This window comes from Coturnix japonica, chromosome Z (assembly GCF_054131305.1).
Source record: "Coturnix japonica strain WE chromosome Z, WE-NBRP24, whole genome shotgun sequence".
Lineage (NCBI taxonomy): Eukaryota > Metazoa > Chordata > Aves > Galliformes > Phasianidae > Coturnix > Coturnix japonica.
In genome coordinates, this window is record NC_140702.1 from 66,925,052 (window position 1) to 66,949,473 (window position 24,422).

At 49.5% G+C, this 24,422-nt stretch overlaps 1 protein-coding gene across 6 annotated transcripts in view; it reads right to left on the reverse strand.

Moving 5' to 3' along the window:
* The window catches only part of CNTFR (ciliary neurotrophic factor receptor), a 166,025-nt gene that overhangs the window by 41,897 nt on the left and 99,706 nt on the right, over window positions 1-24,422 (reverse strand). For all 6 annotated transcript variants that reach the window (XM_085529466.1, XM_015848429.3, XM_032441286.2 and 3 more), the window contains 2 exons: window positions 24,295-24,376; window positions 4,597-4,827 (listed from right to left, as the gene is read on the reverse strand). In XM_085529466.1, coding sequence (XP_085385592.1) covers window positions 4,597-4,827; window positions 24,295-24,376 — 313 coding nt within the window. The remainder of the gene's footprint in view (window positions 1-4,596; window positions 4,828-24,294; window positions 24,377-24,422) is intronic.

Sequence of the window (24,422 nt, forward strand, 5' to 3'; positions counted from 1 at the left end):
ACATCAGTAGCCACGTGCTTTGATTTATCAATGCTTTCCTCAGTGTGGTTTTGCTCCAGGTCAATGCATTTCTGCCTGGGTCCAGCCAACTGAGTGCTGCTCTCAAGGGGCAGAAGGGATGTGGGTGCCCAGTTTGGAAGGAGAGAAGGACAGAGTGCTGGTGCTGCCAGCTGGCCCTGGTGCCCGGCAGCAGCCACTGCCATGTTTAACTTGCTGCTCTTGAAATAGCCTCAAGTTTACATGGCCACGGGAAAGGATTGGCTAAACTCATGGGGGAAAAATCCATCAAAAAGGCTTTTAGAAAAAAAACAATCCCTATATCACAGATCACTGGACACAAGAAGGAAAATATTTGCACATACAGACCCTACACCAGCGGGAGCACCAGACTAACCCCATGCACATTCACACGGGTGGCTGAGGGCGTGGGTGCACAGTCAGTGCCATTTTTCACATCAAATCAAGCCCCAGAGGAGGCTGGGCAGAGAGCCACCTCATGGAGTCAGTGCCCATCATGGGATGCTCACACCTGCCTGCTGCTCCATCCTGAGCTGGGGAACCAGAGAAGAATGTGTCATAGTGTGAGGTTGTTACCTCCTTTGTTTCTTCATTTTGGATGGGTGAAAAGGAAGAAAAAAAGAAACGTTACACACACACACACAAAAAAAAGAAGCATACTGCAGTCCAATCCTCCAGTCGCAGCTGGAGCCCAGCTGGGAGGAAAGGGACTTCTAAGGCAGAGAGAAGGGAGGCTCTGATTATTTATTAGTGGCCGATGTTTGATCGCTTGCTAATCAGCCCAGAGAACACACTCGAGCTCTCTCAGCCTCCCTGCTCACATGTGGTTCCTGTTGCTTTGCCCTGTCCCTCCCCTCCACCCCCCACTGCCCCCCCCCCCCCCCCCTCTGGTTTTGCTTTGTTTGTTTTTCTGTTAATTTGGTTGTTTTTCCATGTCGTTTTCTGTCAAACCGCATGTTTTTTCCCTTTCTCTTGCCAGCCACTGCAGTGACAGACACGGGGAGGAAGGAAGCCAGCCTGGAGCCTGCCCACCTCCCATTGCTGCAGGCAGGATCTGGATGAGCACGTGGCCTCACATCCCCATCCCAGAGCCAACATCCCAACTTGCATCCCTGTCAGTGATGGGGCAAGCAGAGCTCTCCAGCATCCTAGGGCAGAGGGGCAGGAGGAGTGCAAATGCCATCAGAGCACAGAGACAAGCAGGTTAGATGGGAGTAGAAGGATGGACGCCCGCCTGGCTGCTGCCTCCCTCCCCATCCTGCACACAAGGCCTCCTTGCTCCCATGTGCGCTCTCCGGCTTCTGGCAGCCTCTCCACCGTGCGTTTCCACTCCTCTCTGGCCCATTAGCAGTATTTTTATAACATTCTGTAATGCACGGAGCCGTGTGCCAAACCTCAAGAGCGCATTATTTCCCAATGTCTTTGTTACATCCATCCATGGGCCCTCAGGCCGCATGTTTCCAAATGCTGCAGCTCACGGGGGTAGCTGGGAGCCCAGTACCCAGAGCACTGAAAAGCCCATGGCTCCATTGCCCACTGCTTCCAGCCCACGCTTAGAACCCACCACGCTCCAGGTTATGGGGAAGACTATCAGAGATACGCACTGTGGTTGCCATCCTATGGCTCACCCCATACTCAGTTGCCACCACTTGATGAAAGGCTGAAAGTCTACATGTTGCTGCCCAAAGCCCTCAGGAAGAAGCTGTCCTAGAAAAGAGACACTGTCCCCCTAGATGTTGTGTGCCTAGTGCATGGACTCCCATTTATAAACATGCCTGTTCCTGCTCTCCCAAGTGGGCTGTCCATGTCTCGGTTACCACATCCCTGGACACACGCTGCTCCCACTGCCTGTGTGCCAGCATCCCTGTGTCTGCAGCTACGGGACAGCCAGGCTACCCCAAAACATCTGCACTCCACTGGGTGCTGCCGAGCTCCCGGCCACATTCCCTAAGAGCTAGACCTAGATATCAAATCCCACCCTTAGGACTAGACTGTGAAAGCACATCAGTGAGCCACCTTTGTGTGCTTTGTGTCTTTTGCCCCACTTGCATTCTGGCCCTTCTAAGCTGACCCCACAGCCATGTTCAACCCGCGCTCCCTCCTCCTCCTGGTCCAGAGCCACTATGGAAAACATCGCAGCACAGTCCGAAGGCTGATGCTGCAGTTCCCCCAGCCCTCCCAGCAGCTCCCCTTTCAGCACAATCTGATCCCCTTTAGCCATTTCCTAAGCCATGTTCCAATTCCCATACTAATCCACATTTTCTCTGGTTTAACTCATAATTTCCCATGTGGCATCATAACAAAATACTTCACTGAAGTCAAGACAGATTACATCGGACGCATTTCTGGGCCTAGGAAATCAGTTCCCTTATCAAAGAGAGCTATCAGGTTAATCTGCCGTGATATATTGTTGGCAAGCCTCCATTTTATTTTCTCCCATTTTCCATTTGCCTCCATATCTTTAATTGTTCTTTCTCCTGAGCGCACCCTGTGATGCTGTGGTCAGGATTTTTACTTTTCCAAAGCACAGGAGACATGCTGCCTTTCCCTGTGTTCCCACTGGGTACCACCAATGGCAGCCTCAGACACTAATCAACCTGGCTAATGACCACCTTCAGGTTTTCTCCTCCCCTTTTTCCCCAGCCATCACTCAGGACCGTGTTCTACCTCTGTTACCTCTAAGCTCCCCTCCAGCCTGCCTGCACAGCTCATTTCTCTCCTTGTTCTCTCTTTATTCATATAGCTAGCACTGCTTTAATTTTGCTGCTCTGCCCTGTTAAAGACATGAAAATGCAGCCACAGGCCTGTTTTCACTTAACTTCCCATCCAATTTAAACGAGTCCAAGATCCTACAAATCACAGGTTCTCCTCTGTGGTCCTTGCAGGCACTCACTCCGCATGCCCAGCTGAACACAGCAAACATCCCAATTATTAGCTACCATGGGAATGCTGCAAAACACAACTATCATCCTTGCATCCTTGGATGCAAGGATGCTCCCAAACCTGCTCCCTGCACACCTTGGGGTACCAGCCGGCTCTGTAGAGGGCAGGAAAGGGGAGCAAGCAGGGGCCAGAGGCAGCAGAGGTGCTGGGAAAAGAAACTTCAGAGAGAACATTAAATTAAATCCAGGCAATTAAATTAATTACCACTAAAAGGGTCTCATCTGATTAGGTTCCTTGCATACTTAATTGCATTAAGAACACCGGGCACTCATTTATTTATTGCTCGTGGTCCCTGTGATGTCTGAGAGTGCCCTTCAGCTGCCCAGTGCCCAGCAGGGCCAGGAGCAGGCAGTGGACAGGAACACACTGTAATTGGAAACAGTGGGATTTCAGCTGTAATGCTGTGCAGTTCCCATGGGCCCCAGGGCAGACTGACAGGGTTTACTATTAGCAAGGTGCTGAGCAGAGGTAAGAATCATCACAGGGTCTTAGAGATGCCACAGCTGCAGAGATGTTTGGAGACAATATTCCCCTCATTAGCTCTAGATTTGGGTTGCAGCCCCTGCTTGGAGTACCAGGTGCTGGTGACACCCTGACCAATAGTCCTAGACCACCATCTCAGCCCAGTAACATGGCCAAGAAGTCTCTGGCCACACACTTGTCTGCTGCGTGCTATTCACTGCCATCCTCTCTGCTTCCATTTGCCCACTTGCGTGCTTCTCTCCTTGACATCCAGCTTCTTCCAGCAAACCTATACTGTGTGCCAACATCCCTCCCATTAGACACCAGCACTACAAGGTCAACACCATGCCACATTCCCAAAACTTGGAACTACTCCTGCAGAGGGCCCTTTTTGCCCAATTTGCAGGGCTTATCCATGACACGGTAACCCTTCTGCCTGGCCCATGGTCCATGGTAGAGATGCACCTGCAGGGTGCTGAAGGTGAGACAACAAGCAGAGAAACGCTTTGCCCCATCTCCCACATGCAGGAACAGCCACCTACCAAGCACATATTCGGTGTCTTACAACTGGTGCTTCTCAGCATCTTCTGCAGCAACCCCTACCCCATCACCAGACATGCCAAACACTGCCCCAGCCCTCAGCTGCAAGTGTGAAAACCACAGTTGCTATCAGCTGTACAAACATTGCAGCCCGCAAAACACACAGCTGCTATCAGCTATCAGCGTGGTGTGAAATATAGCACACTTCTCATCTCCCACAGAGAGACCTGTGAATCAGCGCATTTCTCACTTAAGATATGCAAAATCCTGTGAAACATGCAGCTGCCCCCCACCACGGCCATCTACAGACACTTTCCACCTTTAGACAATGCCCATTCTGCTGTACCATGGCACTGGGCTGGCTGGTGAAGCAGCATTACTCCCTAAATTATTTTGTGGGCATCATTACCAGCTTTGACTCAAAGTCTGGCACAGGAAAGGCTGATTCCAGCATCCTGCTGCTAGGATTCATACACTGCTGGTAGGTTGTGCTGCAGGGTGCAGCAGAAAACCATACATATGGACAGCATTGGGACTGGCATGCATGGAGGGTGCAGTGAGGGGTCAGTGTAAGGAGCCAAAGGTGTGGTTGTGTCCCCTGTTCCCCACAACATCACACAGCAGGGTGCTCACCTCCCACCCTAAGGTAGGTCTGGTACTTGAGGTGCCAGGAGGAGCCCTCATAGCAGGAGTACTGGCCACTCTGTGTCAGGTCCACGTTCTTCAGGATCAGGTAGGACCCATTTAGGTGGGAGTCATCGATGTCGGTGCCATTGGCCGTCCAGGTCACGGCTGCATCCCAGTCCATGGAGCCACACTTCATGGTCACATCGGCACCTACCCGCTCATACTGGATGTGGCTGTCTGTAGAGAAAAAGAGCAGGTAAGATCAGAGCCTGTGGGCTACCTTGGGAACAAGATCTTACCATGAACAGTAAGGATGGGAAGGACTGGAGCATGGGCTGACATGATGGCCAGGGAAGTTCACATTCTCCTTCTGGTCCAGGTAATAGTTTATTTTGACTTTTGACCGGAGTACTGGAGTGGATCAGCTGACAAGGACCAGTGAACTGGGACTCATGGATCACGTCTATCTCACTGAATCAGAGAACTGTTAAAGTTGGGAAAGATCTCTAAAATCATTTAGTTCAACTACCCAATTACCACCATGCCCACTAACCATGACCCTCAGTGACACACCTCCACAGTTCTGTGAACACATCCAGGGACTGTGACTCCATCACCTTCCAGGACAGCATGCTGCAATTCATCACGTCTTTTGAGAAGAAATTTTCCTAATACACAACCTGAACCTCACCTGGCACGACTCTCTCATCCTATCACTGTTACCTGGGAGAAGAGGCTGATCCCACCTTGTCACAGTCTCCTTTCAGGGAGGATAGGATGATTTCATAGGATGCTTTTCTCCCACCTTTGCCTTGGAGAGGGCACAATAGGACCATCTGCATGGCTCACTGTCCAAATGTCCCAGAACACATCCAGTTTTTTGTGTCAACAAGTCACTGCCACTCCTGCACCCTCATGCCTCATTGCAAGACGCAAATCAAATGCACACACCAGGAATTCCCAGAGGAGAGAGGCGACAGAGCCCCAAGACTTGTCATTAGCGAACTTTGAGTTATTCACTAGCAGAAGTGGGAAGTAGGCAGCTGCCTTCAATTCCCTGCCTACCAAATGAGGTGGGAGGATTGTAGCTTACCTGAGCCATGCCTTGGAAAGGGGCAGCTGCTTGGCACATGCTACGTTGTTTATCTCCCTGCCTTTTTTTCCCTCTTTCTCTCTCTCTACAATAACACGATGCCTTGCTGAGCTGTTTGATTTAGCATCTCATGAGTGTAGCAACACAGCTCATTGGGCACCAGCTGCCTAATTGAATTTTCTCAGGTTTCTGGACAGGAGTTCGAGCCGACATTCATTAATGATGCTTGGCAATTGAATCTTTCCTGTGCTGCTACACAGGCTGTTCTCTGAGCTGTATGTGGCAAGGATGAAAACATTTTTGTGAATGTATGATGTGGGGTGAAGCAGGACGGCGATTGAGCTGGGTGTGAGCATCTCATTCCATGTTTCAACAGCCTCTTCAGGTCTCAAAACACTCCTGGGTTTCCAAATCACTTTTGACAAGGTGCCCCACTCAGGCTCCCAGGGAAACCGAGCATCCCTGAACTCACGAGAGTCCTTGCGAGGATTTATAGCAGCTAAAGGTCAAGAGACCAAAGGTGAGAAGAGGCGGTCAGGCTTGGCCGAGGAAGACGTCACTGGTGAGGTTTGACAGAGCTCAGAGCTGGACCTGAGCTACCCAGCTCATTCATAACTCATGGGCCAAGGCAGCGCAAGCAGACAGCTGAGGCTGTCAGGGCAGCAAAGTTAAAGCTGGGGGCAAGAGCATCCCAAAGAGCATCACAGTATGTGTTGTGTTGATGAACGCACAAGGAAGCAGCTTTCCCTGCACAGTCATGGCTCCAAATTAGCTGCAGCCTCCATGGAAACGTATCTTGGAGTGATCGCGTTCCTGACAACATCAGCTCAGTGGCAATCAAAGACGCAAATGCAATGTTAAGAATTATTAAGAACGGGACTGAGAATGGGAAGTTGTGTACCCTAGAAAGCAGCACACAAATCTGAGCCTGTGCCATTAAGACGAAAATGGAGCTGAGGAAGGAAACGTGAGAGAACAAAGGCTGAAAGCAGCCTCTGTGTAAGGGATGGCTTGACAGACTCAATCTCTTCATTCCTGCAATGAGGCACTGGTTGGAGGCGTGATGGACACCTGAGCGACGCTGAATGACACGAAGAGGATGAATAGAGAAGGACTGCTGGCTCTTTCTCCTAATAAAATAATTAAGGGGCAGCAAATGAAAGTAAGAAAGAGAAAGTGCCTTCTTTCTTTTTCTTCTTTTTTTTTTCACACAATGTGTGATTAAATTAGAGAAAACCACATCCATCCGTTGCTATGAATGCCAAAATCGAGGGGAAAACAGTGATTAAATGAACCCATAGCAGAGGACTCCACTCATGGTGGAGATGCACCAGTGAGGCTGACAGTAGCCAATAGTGGGGAGGGATGGAGAAGCACTCCAACACTTGTCCTACTCCTTTCTCTCCAGATAACAGCTCCTGTGTCCTGCTGGTAGGTAGAACAGGGGCTACACAGACCTATAGTTTGTTCTGAGCATGTTAAAAAAGCCTGCTGATAGAAAGAAGGAAGAGCTTCCCAGCCGAGGAGACTGTGAGAGGAGAAATAGCTGGAATGGGCACAGATAAATGGGCTGATAGGCAGAAGTGTGGAAGGAGATGGATGGGTGGGCAGATGAACGAGCGTGTGCTTGCAAACAGATGGATAGCTGGCTGGATGGGCACAGCTGGGATGGAGGGAAGCACATGAAGAAGAAATGATGGATGACCATGCAAGCGGATGGATGGATGAGTGTATCTGGGGATGCAGAGATGTAAGAGGATAAAGGACTGAGCATACAAACATCTGGCTGGCTGGCTGCATGTGTGGATGGAGGGATGAATGGACAGATTGGGTGGGTGAATGCTTGGGTGGGCGGTTGGAAGGAGGGAGAAAAAGATCAATGAACGACAGTGGGTGTGGGTGCATGGCTGGCTGTTCAAATGGCTGGGCAGATGAATGGATGGACAGATGACGAGGCAGATGGGAAGATGGATACAGATCACAGACCTCCAGTATGAGTCCCAGCATCTTACTCAGGTTCTCCTCTATTATTTTCTTTCACACAAATTAAAGACATTTTACTTTCCCCTTTCTTGCTGTCTCACAAAAGGCCATTATTCCTCCTGTCCTCACACCCAGAGACCTGCTGGGCAGAGACAGATGCTGAGAGACGCCACATCACCCACCAGCCCTGCAGGAAGGAAAGTTCATTGCAGCAACGGGCCAACAAAGCTGCCTAACTTGGGCCCAGGAGGAATGCCTGGGGCAGAGTAAAGCTCTGGGGGTCCCAGCCCTACTTCTTGGGTCTGTGTATGAGGACTTGTCTGTAGATGGGAATGTCAGGACTAGGCTGGAAAGGGGGGTAAAAGCAACTTGAATTATTTCCTATTTGTCCTTAAACACAGCACAAACATGCTGGCATGTGTTCAGAAAGGGTGAGGGAGCCTTTCCTGGAAGACAGGTCTTTGAAAGCTACGCTCTTTCCCAGGGCAATGATTTAAGGCTGACAAAGAAGAAACCAAAGCTCAGTAACAGAGCAGGCAGTTCTCTCAGACAGGTTTACAGAGCCACTCACTGGAGTGAATCCAGGTCCCCAGATCCCTCCTGTCCCAGCACATCCAGCCACATCACCATGTGAACATATGACACCCTGATGGCAGCTATCACCTCCTTTTGCCTGTCCTGTGCTACAGACATCAGTACTGCTTTTGGATGAGAACAGTGAAGGCATCCAGAGCCAGGAGATACAGAGACTCAAATTTCCCACAGACTGGGTATGGGCAGGATCCCACCTGAGGGATCCAAAGCATTTCTGGGGACATACACAAGCGTTCTGCACCCACTGCACTCTTCTCCTCTGCATGGACTTTGGCTCTGCCCCTGAGGATGGGGTAACTGAGGCAGTGAGAAAAGGATACATCCCCGTATCCCCACTAAGATGTGGAGAGCTTCTGCAGCGGGATGGAGAAACACATTTGTGCCTGAGGACAGAGGTATCTATCCTAAAGTGTCTATCACTCCTTTAGCCTACGTACCCCCCACCCAGAGCTGTGTGCAAGCCATGAGAAATAATCCGAGTGGATAATTAGATCTCTGTGTATGTATTCATAAATTATACATTTAATATTTACAAGGTGCTGGGGGTATGCTGAGAGCTTTCTGAGTAGATGAAGCAGCAAGACCTCACACTTTGCAACTTCCTACTGTAAATGAGACCAGTAGAGCAATGGGATCAGTGGGATGTCTCTGGTTTCCACTGGCCTTGGGGTGTGCAGTAGCACAACCCTGTGTCCTCTCTCTTGCTCCAGCATCTTGTTGGCCAGTCTGCATATCACTGACCATGCTCTGGGATGCAGGTGGCTCTGCTCCCATCTGCAGCATCACGGCCTCTTCCTGAGATGAAACAGCCACCTGCACTGGAGAGGGTTTCCCTACAACACCTCCCCAAAGCACATCCTTACCCCTCATCTCTTCACACCTGTTTCCTCTGGTGTTGCTTGGTCTTTTGCAGAGCTTTCCTTTCCAGCAGAAACCTTCCCTGCCAGAGGAAGGAATTTCATGCTCAAGGAGGCAGTTCTTCCACAAGTGATTTAAAACTAAATACATCTTTGTAAGGAAACAGGCATAATTAAGTGTCATTGATGTAGCCAAAGATATGGACTGTTCCAAGTTAATTTTGTCCATTAATGAAGAATTGCAGCAAGCAGAGTCCGCATTTGTTTGCTCTACTTTGGTAAATCCCTGGAGTCAGCAGCTTTGCTTTCTTGACAAGAAAAAATAATTAGCAAGAAACTTTAATTAAGAGATAACAGATGGGTGCTAAAGGACTTGTACTCAATCACTTCCCGATAGCCTGGAAGCAGATCTCTGGAAGCAGGTTTGCTTTAAGGGCACTAGAAATGAGGCATTTCCCTCTCGTTCCACCATGGTCAGCTCCTGGCCAGCTCCAGTCTGACCAGGCTCTGAGCACCCTGATCTCACTGTGGATGTCCCTGTTCATCTCAGGCAAGCTGGATGAGAAGGCCTTTAAAGGTCCTTTCTAACTCAAACAACCATATGATTCCCCAACTCTTTTCTAAGACCTCTTCTGCCCAAGCTCTGGGATTGCAAGCATTCTCTTTGCCAGGAGAACCTGAGCAATGCCTCTTCTTCCATCCTAAGGCAAAAGGAAAGCTGGGCTGGTCCTTGCAGGTTCAGGTTCCTTACCCCAGCATGCAGGATGACACAGAAAGCAAAGGCTCAGAGGGCCAGAGGGGGACAAATGGCAACAGGGACAACAAGTGCATGGTAGAGAAAGCCCACCAGGAGCACTAAAGCCGTGTGTGCTTGAGCTCTCACCCTCCATGGCCAGGTGACAGGAGTTAGCACTGTGGATGAATTACAGGCTTGTTTTCTGCTTCTGCTTTTTCCTGCCAACAGGACAAATAACTTAGGCCACAAAAGAGTGCTTAGATCAGGCTTTTCAACGCCGTTTAAGAGGAAATCAATAGGATTCAGAATTAGGTGCCCAAATCACAGCCGTAAACAGAAGAAAAGCCCATTGTGGTTCAGCAACAGCATGAGGACGCCTGTATTTACCACACAGGGAGAAGAGGAAGAGGCAGATAGAGATGTTAGGCACCCAGGAGCTGCCTACAGAGCCTCCCCATTGCTCCTAGCTGGTGCCCATGCACCCCCCCTTAGCATCCTTGGAGCACAAACACTGGGGCAGTCCCACTCCCACTCTGTCCTGCTGTGGGCTGTGCTTTGCACCAGGCACTATGTGAGCGTTTTGGTTTTGTTTTTTTATGGCCACAGAATTATGGAAGTCAGAGGCGTAAAAGACCTGTTGGGTCCCACTCAGTCCATCCTCCTTCTGCCAAGACAGTATTGGTCCCTGCAGCATATTTACTATTTCTCCAGTCTAATTTTACATACTGTACAATCTGCGTAGTGCCAAGTTACGATCCCTGTGTGAGAAGCAGAGCTCTCAATTTCCAGGCTCTTGGGTGTGTAAAATCACAACCGCGATGCTAAATTAACTTTTTTTTTCTTTCTTTCTTTCTTTTTTTTTTTTTTTCATTTAAACATTTAATAGCTCTGAAATTCAGCCCCTCAGTCTATCTCTGTCTGCCTGTTGGCTTGGCTTTTGCCTGCTGTAGGCCAGTGGCTCTTTGCTGCTTGATGCAATGCTCACGCCCCTGGGCAGATCAGCAGCAGCTGGGCTTGAAGCTGGAGATGCTGCAGCTTAATTTGTGAACTTCTTTATCCTGACCTGGAAAAACTCCTCTGCAGCCTCAACAACAGGTATGGGAGGCTCGGCCTCTCAGGGATGAGGCACAAGGCCAGGAGTGTGATGAGTGATGGCATGGGTACACATCAGAAGGGTAACTGATGTCATCTACCTGGTCTTGTGCAAGGCATTTGACATGGTCCCACAGCATATCCTTATCTCTAACTTGGAAAGAGATGGATTTGAAGGGTGGACTACTCAGAGGGTAAGGAATTGATTGTGTGGTTGCAGCCAGAGGGTTGTAGTCAACAGTTCTATGTCCTGGTGGAGTCACCTCACTGGAGGACTGGCATCTTACACAGGTTAATAGTGATAGGATGAGGGGGAATGGCTTAAAACTAAATGAAGATTTGGGTTAGATGTTCAGAAGAAATTCCTCACTCAGAGGGCAGTGAGGCACCAGCACAGCTGCTCAGAGAGCTGTGCTGCCTCATCCCTGGAAGTGCTCAAGGCCAGGTTGGATGGGGCCCAGGACACCCTGACCTGGTGGGGGCAACCAGCCCATGGCTGGGGACTGGACCTTGATAATCTCTAAGGTCCCTTCCAACTTAAGCCACTGTACGAATCTAGACTCTGTTACTCAAAAATATGATGTCTTGTGCCTGGGAATGACCAGGAGAAGTTCTAACTCTTCTGCCTGCACCCTTAAACACCTAGAGGTGAGACTCCAGAACTTGCTTCTAACCAACAGAGGGATTTCTTTCACCTGCATCAGCCCCAAGATTTTTCCTTGTGCTCTTGAACAATGGGATAGCAGAGGAACTGACATCTTCACCATCCCTGGAGGTGTTCAAGAATCGTGGAGATGTGGCTCTGAGGAACATGGTTAGTGGGCATAGTGGGGGTGGGCTGATGGTTGGACTAGATAACCAACTTTTTCAACCTTAAAGATCCCATGATTCTAAGCTGCCAGTGCAGGACACACACATGTGGAATTACAGATGCTGATACAATGGGAAGCACTTTCCCAAATCTTTTCTTGTTTTTTTTTTTCTTACTCAGTCGTCATCAGTCATTTCTCCGAGCAACACTTGTACTCCTGTAGCCAAGATAATTTCAAAGCAATATTAATAATAAAGCAACAATCTACTCTGCCCACGAGGGGCTGTATTAACAATTAAGCCAAGGTCTCAGGATCTGCTTGTGTAATAAGAAGATATTACATTTGCATTTCATGCCTTTCACTCCAAAGGGTGCTCAAGCAAAGCCAAGCCTGGAAGCGACGAGCAGTGCTGAGCCTTGCACAACTGGAGAGCTGCATCCTGACAGCCATACGAAGCATCATTTGGGTGCAGCCCTGACAGCATTGCATGCCTGAAAGAGCTATGCTGCCATGAGAGAGATAAAGGGAGATGAATGCCTGAAGCATGGGACCACAAGCACTGGCTGCTTTGCACCTAGCAGGTAGAGACTTTGAAGGCTGACTCATGCTGAAGTGCACACCTAAAATTTCAATAATCTTTTTTTTTTAAAAAGGGGGGGTGAGGGGGATGGGGGAGAAAAAGCCAAAATGCTCCCCATTATGCAGATAAGCATTTTAAAGCAGACCCACAACTGACTGGTGGCGAAGACTTGCATCCATTGAGCTGAGCCCCAACCAGCAGAGCCACTATTTCTCTTTGATGCTGACTGACTCTCCACTTCTGGAAGCACCTCCTCTCTGCACAGCCTTTCCTGCTTCTCTGCTCACCACTATTCCCTCTCTGTACAAACATTACTACAGTCCCTCTGATGATCCCTCTGAAGGGAAGCACGGTTCCACTTTCAGTGTTCCTCCTGACCTCCAGTTAGTGATGCTGCAGCATCACAGAGCTCTCCACTTTCAGGGTTTTTTATTCCTTTTATTGTTGTTGTTGTTTCTGTTTATATATATATATATTATATATTATATATATATATGTAGTGTTTGTATTTGTATGTGTGTGTTTTGGGTGGTTTTTTTTTGGTTAGCTTCTTTCTGTTTTCCTCCCTCTGTGTTTGGGATGATGAGAAAGCATCAGTTCAGCTGCAGATATTTGCTCAGTGTGACTTCAAGGAACTGCTCCTCTCAACATTTCAATACTTAGAAGCATCAAGTGTCAAGCAAAACAAATACCAAAATGCCAACATGATCACTGAGTGAAACAAAAGCACATGCCCAGATCTCTGGAGAGCTCCCTGAAGTGGTGAAAGACTTTAGGGAAGCATTTCCTGCGAGGGGATACACCAGCTCCAGGAGGAAGAGTGCAGCCCTTATCTGACAGCACTCCTGAATTACAGCCACCATTAGCACAAGAGACACTTGAATTCTGGATTTTCTGCAAAACGTTTTGAATTCAGGTTCTGAAGCATTTAAAGGGCTCGAGAAAATATCCTTGGCTCCCAGTCAGCAAAGCACTTAGGCGAGCTCTTAACTTTCAGCATGTGTTTAAGTACCTTGCTGACTTGGGGCTTTTAACCCCAGCAAAAAGAAAGCAAGCAGGGGAGAAAAGCCAAAGGAAAAGTTCGTGTGTGCATGTGGAAATCTCCAGACAAGCCGAAAAAATATGGGAATCTCTTCTGGAAAGTAGGAAAACAAATAATAATAATGACATGCTTTAAAATTAAACACTAGGGGAAGCTTTCTGAGGGGAAAAGGGCTCCTAGAACAAATGGAGCGTTTTGCCGTAGCCTAACGCTGACTTTGCATGCTTCTTCAGCACGCCGAAATTATTTATTGCTTAAAAAAATAGTTTGGAAGAGGGAGGGGGAAGCTAAACGTAATGGGGGAGAGAAAAATGTTGGCTGGAGCAGCGAAAAAACATCTCTGAAATGAGTCGGCTGTGGGAAGCTGCTGTCAGGAGAGGGGGAAAGGAGGGAAGAGGCAATGGGCAGTGATGGAAGAGCCTCAGGCAAGAGCTGTGTGTGTCCCTGCTGAACGGGCTCATGGGAAGGGAGGACCTGAGGGAGCCCAAAAGGAGAGAAAGGGCACAGGGAGGCAGCATCTCTGCCTTCAATCAATGCAAATCTATGCATGTGCAGGCAGAAAGTGGCTTTTTCCCTACCTCATGCTGGAGGCCATGAATAGAAAACAATCTTTTCAACTCTGCCGGTCACCCCCCCTTCTCTGCCGGTCACAGCGGCATTGGGCTCTACGCCTGTTTATTTTCTAAAGGCAAAGCAAAAACAGGCCGGGAGCTGGGGCTGGCTGCAGCCCACACAGGGCGGTGGGGCTGGAGGGATGCTCTCAAAGCGCTGACAGCACCTCTCAGCCCTGGGGATGCTGCAGGGAGGCTCGGGATAAGGATGAGGTGCAGCTCTGGTGCAAAAGCATCAACTTCCAAAAATTCTCTACACTGAAAAACAAACAAACAAACAAGCAAACAAAAAAGGCACCAATGAACCACCAGAAAGCTTGGATTCCTTCAGAATGGAACCAGAAGCGTTTGGTGCTTTTTAAGCAGCTCGCTGTGTTGTAGAAAGGCTTTACAACCCTTCTGTGCAGGAGGAAGAGGTGTCAATTAAAACCGTTTTTGCAGCCTGTCCCCTCTTTCCACTTCTGCTTTTCTCCCCTTTTTCCTCTGATGAAGAAATATGGTTTCATGAAAGACAAGGATGCTGACAGGACTTCATTTTCCAGCAGAAAAAAGTTCCCCGGAGGATTTCCTCAGCAGCTCTGGGGTGTGCAGCAGCAGACAGAGCTCCTGAGGGGTGTGCTCTGCTCTTCCCCACTGCTCAGGCTGCAGACCCATGGGACAGGCAGGCAGTGAGAGGTGCCTTAGTGAGCTGACAACTCAGAGAGGAAACAGAGGCAGTGTCTTACAAATGAGAGCCCAAGTCCTGAAATGAGAAGAAGTGACTTGCCCAAGTGGGTTTTCCTTCTGTCCCTGTGGCACCTGGCACATCAGTCTGCCTAGCTCCAGCTGTGCAAGAGACAGAGGAACTCAGTCCTAACCAATGTCATGCACCTGCTGGGAGCTCCCTGCTCATCTACACCACCAAGTGTCACGCAACACATTCACAGAATCAAAGCATCTTAGGGGTTGAAAAGGTCCTCTGGAGATCAAGCCCAGTGCCCTGCTAAAGCAGGTTCCCTACAGAAAGGCAAAGAACAGTGTCCAGGTGGGCACTGAGTACCCCCAGAGAAGATGACCACAAACTCTCTGCACAGCCTGCTCCTGTGCTTTATCACCCTGACAGTAAAGAAGCTCTCCCATGTTCACATGGAACTTTCTATGTCTTTATGCTCAAAACTCTGCCACGTGTGCCTCCATTCTTGCTGTTTCTCACTGTATGGTCTTCACTTTCAAGCTGTGATTTAGGGCAGGATTAAACACCGGGCCAGCATTAAATGCACCACCTGAATCCTGAAATGCTCCTCCAGGGTCTGCATCCCAAAGTCCTACTTGTGGGCTGATAGGACGCCCACACCCATCTCTCTAGGGCTGCCAAGAATGTAATTGCAAAAGTAAGGAGAAATAAATGCCGCAATATAAGTTTGGAAGAGCACTGACCAGCAGCATGAAAATGGCTGCAGCGATTGTGTTGCTACACTTTGCTGCTTCCCTGAGTCGCAGCTCCCTTCTCTGCTGCTGAATGTGAAGCACGATCAATGCTAATTAATTAAGGGCCAGAACCCACCAACCATGGTCACACTGAGTTCAGCGCTGTTCCTTGAATATTCAGGGCTCGCTCTCCGACAAAGTGAGGAGGTAAAGATCAAACTCCATCAACATGGGTTGAGAACAGCAGAAATTCAGCCTCCAAGCTGGGAGGACAGACAGCAGGGTCACTTAGCACTCAGGGCTGAGAGCTGGAGGAGCTGCCCATGTGGGGCAGATCTGACGTGCCCCAGCACATGGTAGGAAGGGCAGTAAATCTGCCTACAGATGTCAGTGGTGTCAACCAATGGCTGGGTATTAAGGGAAGGTTCTTCACCTTGCCAAGGTCTGTCCAGGGCAGTGGCAACAGCCTTAAACCCAAGGAGTACTTGGAGAATGATCTCAGATATAGGGTTTGAATTTTGGGTGGTCCTTTGTGGAGCCAAGAGGTGGACCTGGCAATCCTCATTAGTCCCTTCCAATTTGGGACACTCTGTGATTCTGTCAGAGCCAATATACCAACCAAGACCCAGCATCCTCCACCAGGACATCCTTTCTCTTGCCACTCAAAGGGCTGTGCTCTGCAGTGCTGGGAGAGGGACGGGTTGTTAGAAGGCAAAGCTGGCAGAGACAACACCCCAGAGACAGATACGGCATAAAGGAACATGGGAGGTTGGGAGTAGATGATTTTGAGGTCTCTTCCAACCCAAGTCATTCTATGGTCGTAAGTACCAGTAACATGAACAAAATCCCATTGGGAGCACAAGTGGAAACGGTGTGGTGAGTCTCTAGTATCAAGCAAGCCCACAGCTGCTTTTGGGACTTCTTCTCCCCTTCAAGAGGCTGACATGATGCCCTACAAACTTGGAAGCACCAGTGCAGACCCAAGCCCCCAAGCTCTTCTACTGTCCTTCTCCTAAAGGGGACAAGACCTCCACTGAAAGCAAAAGGAGAAAGGCACATCAGTCACCCCGTGCCCTTCATTATGATGGTAGAATTAATTTTCAGATCTGATGGGCACAGAAGGCAGGATGCAGTCACATCATGCATTGCTGTGTGCCTCCATCCCTTCCAAAGAGCAGCCACACTGATCAACTCAGCAGCCTCTCTCCACTCCTAAGCTGTGCCATTGCATTTTCCTGTCCCAGTCCTTCCCAGTTCTCCCAGTGGCTGGCATGGGTTGTGGCAGTTCTCCAGCTCTCAGTGCTGGCCAGGAGCAGAGACTTCCCATGGGAAATTGAGAGGCAGGAGCAGACAGACAGATGTCAACTTTGGGATTTGACACACTTGCTCCTACATGCCTTCGTTTCTCCCCAGCACTGCACACACTCAGATGAAGCAACCACAGCACAGGCACAGTACCAGCATGGCAGGGCCTGACTCGCTGGGGTTTGCGGCTTGGATGGAGCTGGAAGCTCTCTGTGACTCATCCCAAGCAGTCCAGTGTTCACAGCTCCAGCTGGAGGCTCCCCTGGGGTCTGTTCTGGTCTGTGCTTCCTGTGCTCCTGGGAGCACAGATGGAGCACAGCACTCATCCAAATGGACATGGGAGTACCAGGCTGACCACTGCAGCAGACCCCTGTGCACTGCCTGTGTATGTGTGCTCCTGTCTTTCTCCAAAGCAGAAGCACACTGCAGCATAGCAAAGCACCCTTTCCCAGCCAGCAGAACACACCTTGTTATAGTTCAGCAAATTCAGCAGGGGCCAAACGAGCTATTCTGCATGTCATAGCTCTGCTTTAGCTCCTGCATCCCAGCCAGGCCCTCGGTGTGATGGTGCCATCTCCCTCCTGTCTACAAAGCACAAACTCATTGCTGGCAGAAGTGCTTCAGCCTCCCAGCCTTGCAGGTCAGTGTTTTTCAGCTTGGGTGCTGCAGACCTCTGGCTGCTTTGTAACAGCCAGAAAAAGATAACTAAGAAGAGCCTGGTTTATATCAGCTAATCAAGATATACACTGGGGAAAACACTCCAGGCTTTGCATACCAAAAAAGTTAGGAAGAGCACATCATGGTGTGTTGAACCTGGGATGAAGGGCAGCACATGGCTCTGCTGACTGCTGCCACCCTATAGTAAGGCTCTACTCTATCCACAGGGATTTTTGCACCATAGGTGGATGCATCCCGCCCAGGGCCAAAGACTAATCCTGCAGACTGATATATGCAGCAGTGCAAGGAAAAGGCTCCAGGCTCTTCAGCTTCAATTAGCACCAGGTGGCACCTAAACCTAAATAACAATCTTCTCCAGAAAATCCTACACCAAGAGATCAGTGATCTGTACATCGGTTAATACTGCAGCAGCCCCTCCTGCCTCCATCACTGTCGATTGCCTTGCAGTCTCACTTCACTTCTCCACCTGATTGGTCTTGCTAGAGCACTCATTACAAGGTGACATGCATTGCTTTTCCTCTCAGTAACAAGCCTGACACAGACCCTGCTCAATCCTTCTTCTTTTCCTTTTAATATGCCACAATTATATTGGCTTCTCTGCATGGATCCACTCCATTTAGTGCAGCCCAACACTGCTTATCCTGAAAGATGCTCTTTTCAGACACAGGACAGACTGCACATCTTGCAAGTCGCTCTTCTGCTCCTTCTGTACATGTTGTGTACAAGACCTGCCCTCCTGAGCCCATTTTGAGATTCCTTCACTCTGCTTCCACCCTAGTAAAACTCTCCTAGTAAAACAGGAGGATACCTCGTCTCAGTTTCTCACTGCAACTGTGTTGTTGCTACACAGGGTTTTGTTTGGACACTGCTGCATCCCCCTTTGCTAGAGCCCTGCAAGTGATGCCCAATGTCACTGTGCTTTGCTCCTTCATTCCAACCTGAGATGGGCTTTGTAGTGCCAAGGTTGCCTGCAATCCAGGACTTCAGATGCTGGAAGCCCTTAGAAGGGGACAAACACTGAGTGTCCCAGTGCTGGTGGGAGCAGGATGCGCTGGCAGTGTGAGGTGCTGGCTTCTGGGCTGGCCGTATGCAACTTCCAAGGTGAGACCTTACCCAGCTCCTTGCCCAGAAGACATGGAGTGCAGCCACAGTCCCATAGCACATCCCAGCCGGAAAAGCCACGCTGCTGTGTGCATGCAAAACTAACAGGCACCACATAAAATGGTTTCCCTGAATGTCTCATGTCCCAGGTGGGAGGAGCGAGGCTTTTGCTCCCAGCAGGGCTATCCCACAGCATGAGCCATGCTGCCAGGGTGGCCAGCTTGGGATCTGCAGGGCCACTGGGCAGGGCTGCAAGGCAGCACGCAAGGAAACAGAGGCACTAAAAATAGGCTGTCTGCGGTAGGGGATGACCACATTTATTAGCAAGCCCGTGCCCTGGCTGACCACAAGGTCAGCCTCCGAGAGCCTGGCCATAATTCACTCCGTGTCTGGGCAGGAAGTCTACTTCAGCTCAGAGGGACATCCAGTAATAGAAAGAGATGTTCCAGGAGCTGGGGATATTTTTGCTGTTTTCTCCTGCTCTGCAGACAGTGTATTCTTCAGGAGATGCAGTTTGTGCTGCACAAGTAGCCAAGTGTTCTGGGCCAGAGGGAGGGGAGGGAGAAAATGGGGGACAGCTGGAGAAGCTACAGCATGTGGCTTTGCTTCCTGACTCACCTTCACAGTAAGGCAAGAAGATCAAGGCAGTGATGGGACCCCAAGCCTTTATGAAGTACCTAATGTTGTAGTGGCATGCAGTGATGTTTAACGGGCCGCATCTAGGGTACCTGCCCAGATAGGAGTGAATCGTTGTCCTTGTTGCTTCCCTGAGGCTGTGGGCTGGCAGGGAAGATGGGGATGCAGTGGGAAAACTGTCACAATGATGGATACCTAGGGAGGAGATTATGGATCTTCCTTGCAAAGGCATCCCTACACTATGCCTCCTACACCTTCACCCCTGGCAGTGTGAAATAAGTCAGGAGCATCTCTTTATGTATGCCTTGGGACTAAGCTCTTCCAGGAACAGAAAATAGGAAAATCAACAAGAACCAAAGCTTGTTTAGTCTGAGTATGGGCTGAACAAACACTGATAATGTCTTTCCAATGCCAGGATGTGTCCTCTTATTGATCCAGCACAATACCTTGGTTCCAGCTCTTTGAGCTCTCCATGAAGCCCATGTGAGCAGCATTTTGGCTTTGAGATGGCTCACAAAGAGGGAAAGATGCAGGGCAGGTAAAGGCTGTGCCAAGCCTTGCTCCCCAACCAGGAGTGCTCTGCAACCAGCTCATGCACTGAGCAAAGCTGGCATTTTAGTCAGCTGGATAATGACAGCATCCAGAATTATAACAGAGAAGATTAAAAAAATGTGATTGCTAATGTGGAATTAATTGTTAATGGGGAGTCATCATTGCAGGAGGGTGCTCCCAGCGTGGTCCTGCAGAAATCTGCTCTTGGCCCACTGCTAATCGCTCGCCTTATCAAGTATCTTGCAGGCAGCATAAACCTGGCGTTGGAAAGGTTTACAAGGAACATGAAGGTTGATACATAGAGCAGAAAGGACAAGTCCATCGTCCACGAGCCCATTTTCAGTTAGGGCAGTGTATGGATGCTGACAATTCCAAAATGGCCTTGCAAGAGCTATCTAGAGCTGAAACACCAAAGCAAAACATGGCCTGAGACACATGGAGATGCCAGGAGGTGGGAGGGTGCAATCATAAAATTATAGAATGAACTGGGTTGGAACGAACCTGAAAATAACTTAAAGATCTTCAACCCATGGGCAGAGCTGCCATGCAAGGCAACAAGAAGGCAGAGCTCACTCAGAGGAAAGCCTGCACCATGGCAGTCTCCCGCTCACACATGTGTGTTGTCCTTCTGACCTTGTCTTCCCCACAGCAAACAGCGAGCAGCTGCGTACGGGCGTTTACAGAAATTCCAAAACACTCCATTGCACACACATCTCACCCTGGAGAAAGGATGGGAAACCAAACAAACAACACATGACAGATGTTTGTCATGTCGCTTAATGCATGACTGCACGGCACTCTGATAGCTGATAAGAGCAGAGAATAGATGTGGGCTTGGAGGGACTGCTCCCGCATTGCCGCTTTAGATCCAGTAAATGCGTTTCAGAAAGGATGGCTTCAAACAGTATCAGTGAAGGCTGTTAGGAGCAAAAGGGAAGAAGCAAGAACTGGGCTTGACTAAGAGGATGCTGAGGAGAAGCCCAGCCATTGGTCTGGCTGGGGTCTGTAGGTACTTATCTGGTGGTAACGTCTGTACCCTGAAATCTAGCAGAGAAAAGCACAAGGGGGTCCAAAGACTGGATGCTGAGGCTTCCCTTTAATCTCATGTCTTTGAAAGAGCAAAGAGGTGAGAAAAACTCTTAAGACAATCCCTAACCTCTGGAGAACTGCCTCGTACTGGGTTTCTTGCACCTTGTGCAGCAGCACATCTCACTGATGGCAGCCACTTGCTTTCTTAAAAGAGTTTTACAGATCAGTTATTTATAACATGAATGATACAGAGCAGAGCTGTCAGTCATTACGACCAGCCTGGAGCAGGGCTTCAGCATCCATGAAGTGTGTTCTGGGTTGACATGAACACCGGCTGCTGCAGGGAAAAGCAAGAGAAAAGCACAGCATCATCTGCCCCTTGGCAGAGCAGAGTCCAAAAAGAAGGTAGGCAGGAGGGATGCATCCCCCATACTCCCTGCCAGCCTCCAGAAATGGTGCACAGTCATCCCAGGAATCACACAGGTAACTATATTTCTGCTTTTTCTTTCAACAGTTAATAATGGGACAAAATCAGGCAAAAAGAATGGCCGGATGCCTGAGGCTTTGCAAACCCTGTTTCTGAAGTGATCAGAGGAAGCAAAACTGTTTGTCCTGGGGGGCACAGAGGGATCCTAAGATAGTCCAACCTGCCGAGCAGGTAAGTAAAATCAGATGCAAGAGAAACAGCAAGAGATGGAAGAGGGAAGAGGATCACAGCCCCAGCTCTGAAAATTCAGTGATGTACAGGAATAGGAATACTCCAGCTGTGAACAGGGAGAAAAAAAGGGAATTAAAAATCATCCCAAACTTTTCTCTCCTGTCCCAGCACTACTGAAATACTGAAATTCCAAATTATATTGCTGCAGAAAAATACACCTCCCTCTGTTCCCAAACATGCACAAATTGTGTCTCTAGTGGTCCCATATCTCCCTAAAACCTGCCATGTAAGTGCACTCTGCATTGTAAAGTGGCACTGCAGGCCCAGAGGCATTGTCAGCATGCTGTGCTGAATGCATCTCTCATCCAGGAGCCTTGAGACTCCCACTCCAGTAGTACACTAAAAACGCACATCCTCCTGGATGCCTCCATGGGCTCAGTCCTCCCTGTGTGTAGGATATGGGTACCATCGTGTCTGGCAGCATAAGTGCAGAGGCTGCCACAAAGGAACCCCCTGAGCCCCACTGGAAGGCCAGTAAGGACTGGGTTGTCCACAATGGGGACTGACTTTCATCCCAGCACTTTTAACTGCGAGTCATCTGAATCACTATCAGAAACCATATGCATGTCTACAAACCAATCATGCACCTGCATGAAAATAAACACCACCCTTACAGAGGAACAAAGGCAAAACCTAAAGAAGCAAAGCAACTGGTTTAACCTTGCCAGGCTGATGCTCCAGGGACCTGCATGGGCCGAGTGATGCAGGAACAGAATTGGTCACATCCTTGTCAGCCAACATAAACATCACATGAAGTAAAGGGGAGAAAAGAAGGTATCCACAGTCAACCTGCTCTCAGAGAAGCCGATTTGCATGGCTTTGCTGTGCATTTCAAAGGCTGTTTATCGGCTCAGGCTTTGTCTTAGCTGCAATGTGGGCAGCATCTCTAACGAGGCGCGTGCGGATGGGAGCTCCTGGGAGGCTTTGCAGCAGAACCGATTGCAAACGATTAGTGCTGGGGCTGAAGGGAGCAGGAGAGGAGGGAAACTGATGAAACAAAATCTCTGTCTTTTCCTCGGTTGAGGAAGGATGGGGGCTAATTGCCTGTTACTGGTGAGTAACAGAGGAGATAGTGGCTTCTCCGCTCATCAATAAATTAACCCCAGCTTGCGGCGCCTGAAATGCATTCATTTCCAGAGACGTTCATCTCTTTCTCTCCTCTCCCATGTGAAAACATAATTATTGTTTAAACATGAGTTAATTCAGCAAGGTGAGGATCAATAAAACAGAATTACTCCTCTTTTAAAAGAAGAGAAATCTCAATCTGGAACAGCCACAGATATAACTCTGGCAAGGCTGACTGATGGGGACAGGACTCTCTCCGGTGGTGGCACCAAAGACCTAAGAGCTGCCTCTTGCATGGATTGCTGCAGCACCACTAAGGCTGGTGCAGCATACTGTGCACAGCACAGCAACACAACATGATGGGATCCACAGTGCAGCGTGACCTTTTGTCTAATGCTTGACACTTGCCTTCAGCAATCTGCTGTGGATACAAAGCAAAGGTAACTGGGCAGCCTGCAAGGATCACGTACTCAGGCATGGTGATTATTAACCTATGCTCAGGTAAAACAAGCATGGGTGGGCATCACCAGAAACAAATGGTTCCCTGGAACAAGACTGTCCTAGGGAGGGATGGAGGAAGGGCAGCTGATACAGGTCCCCTCAGGTATGACCACCTCCATCCCCGAAACCGCAGGGCTTGGGAAGTTGCATCGCAAACAAATGTGCCCTTTACTCCTCCAGCTCCAAGGAAAGGTGCACAAATGAGCATCAGAGGAGTTAACACATGAGCAACCTCACCACTATTGTACTCAATGCTGCTTTTATAAATTCATGTGGCACTTTGCAGGATGCTCCAATAATCACCAGTGAGCACGTGAGAGCCAGAAGCGGGTGGCCAGCCCCACTGCGCTGCACTCCTGCTTGCTTAACAGCTTGTCACATCCTCCTCGCTCACGTATTCAGCGCTAATGCATCTCTTAAAAGTGCTTCATGAGCTATTAAAGTTGAGCATGCCTCAAGCGCATTATAAATGGACTCTACACCTGCATCTTCCCCCACTCCATCCAGTCACTGCCATCAGTGGGATTCATTCTTCCTCCAGCCCCACTTCCCAGCCCAAGTGGCAGGGGATGAGGGCAGGGGATGAGGCTGCAGCTATGAGCAAGGGGTGAACTCTAGGCAGGTAAAACAAGCAAACCCACACACCACCAAACCCCAGCTGCAGAGCTGCACAAAGCTATGGGGGCATCCCCATTCCATCCACTTTTGCAGGGCTACCACGGGTGACACCATAGAGGAACCCAGTCTGCTGCCCAAAAACAGCCCACTCAGGTCTGGACCCAGGGTGGCATGGGGTACTCCAGCTCACAGTACCATCAGTGACTCTAAAATATCATATCTCCGAAGCCCCAGATCCTCTGCTCACCTAGAGAAGCGTGAACTAATGGTGTGAGCAGATGTGACATGAGGCCAAACTCACCCCAAGGAGATGACAGTACAGTGGGGCAGCAGTGATAGCCATGGGATTGGGGCTGTCAGGCTCTGCTTCTTCCCACCCTTCCTTCCCTTCATGGTGCAGAAAAAGAGGAGTTAAGGGGATGGGAAAGGTGGCAGAGGCATCCTGGAACAAGCAGGGGGCTGGGCAGGGGAACTGCTCCAAGAGAGACCAGTAGACACTGGTGGGACACAGGCTGTCCAAACCCCCAGCATCGGCAGGAGGAGATGCACACACCAAGTGGAGGAGAAAACAATGACATCCAGAAATAAAACATCAGGCAAATGCAGAAAGCACATCCAGCTCATGTTAGGAGAGAGGCCAGAGGAACAGCACCTGCATTTGTTGGGATCCCCCTGGAGCTGGGATGAGACTCACCCTGCTGGCTGTGCCTCTGAGCATACACCACCACCACCGCGGCGAGCACCACGCAGCAGGCTGACGGGACAGGATTGGCCATCTGTGGAAGCAAGCACAGGCAGGAGCGGTCAGGGTTTGCCATAGGA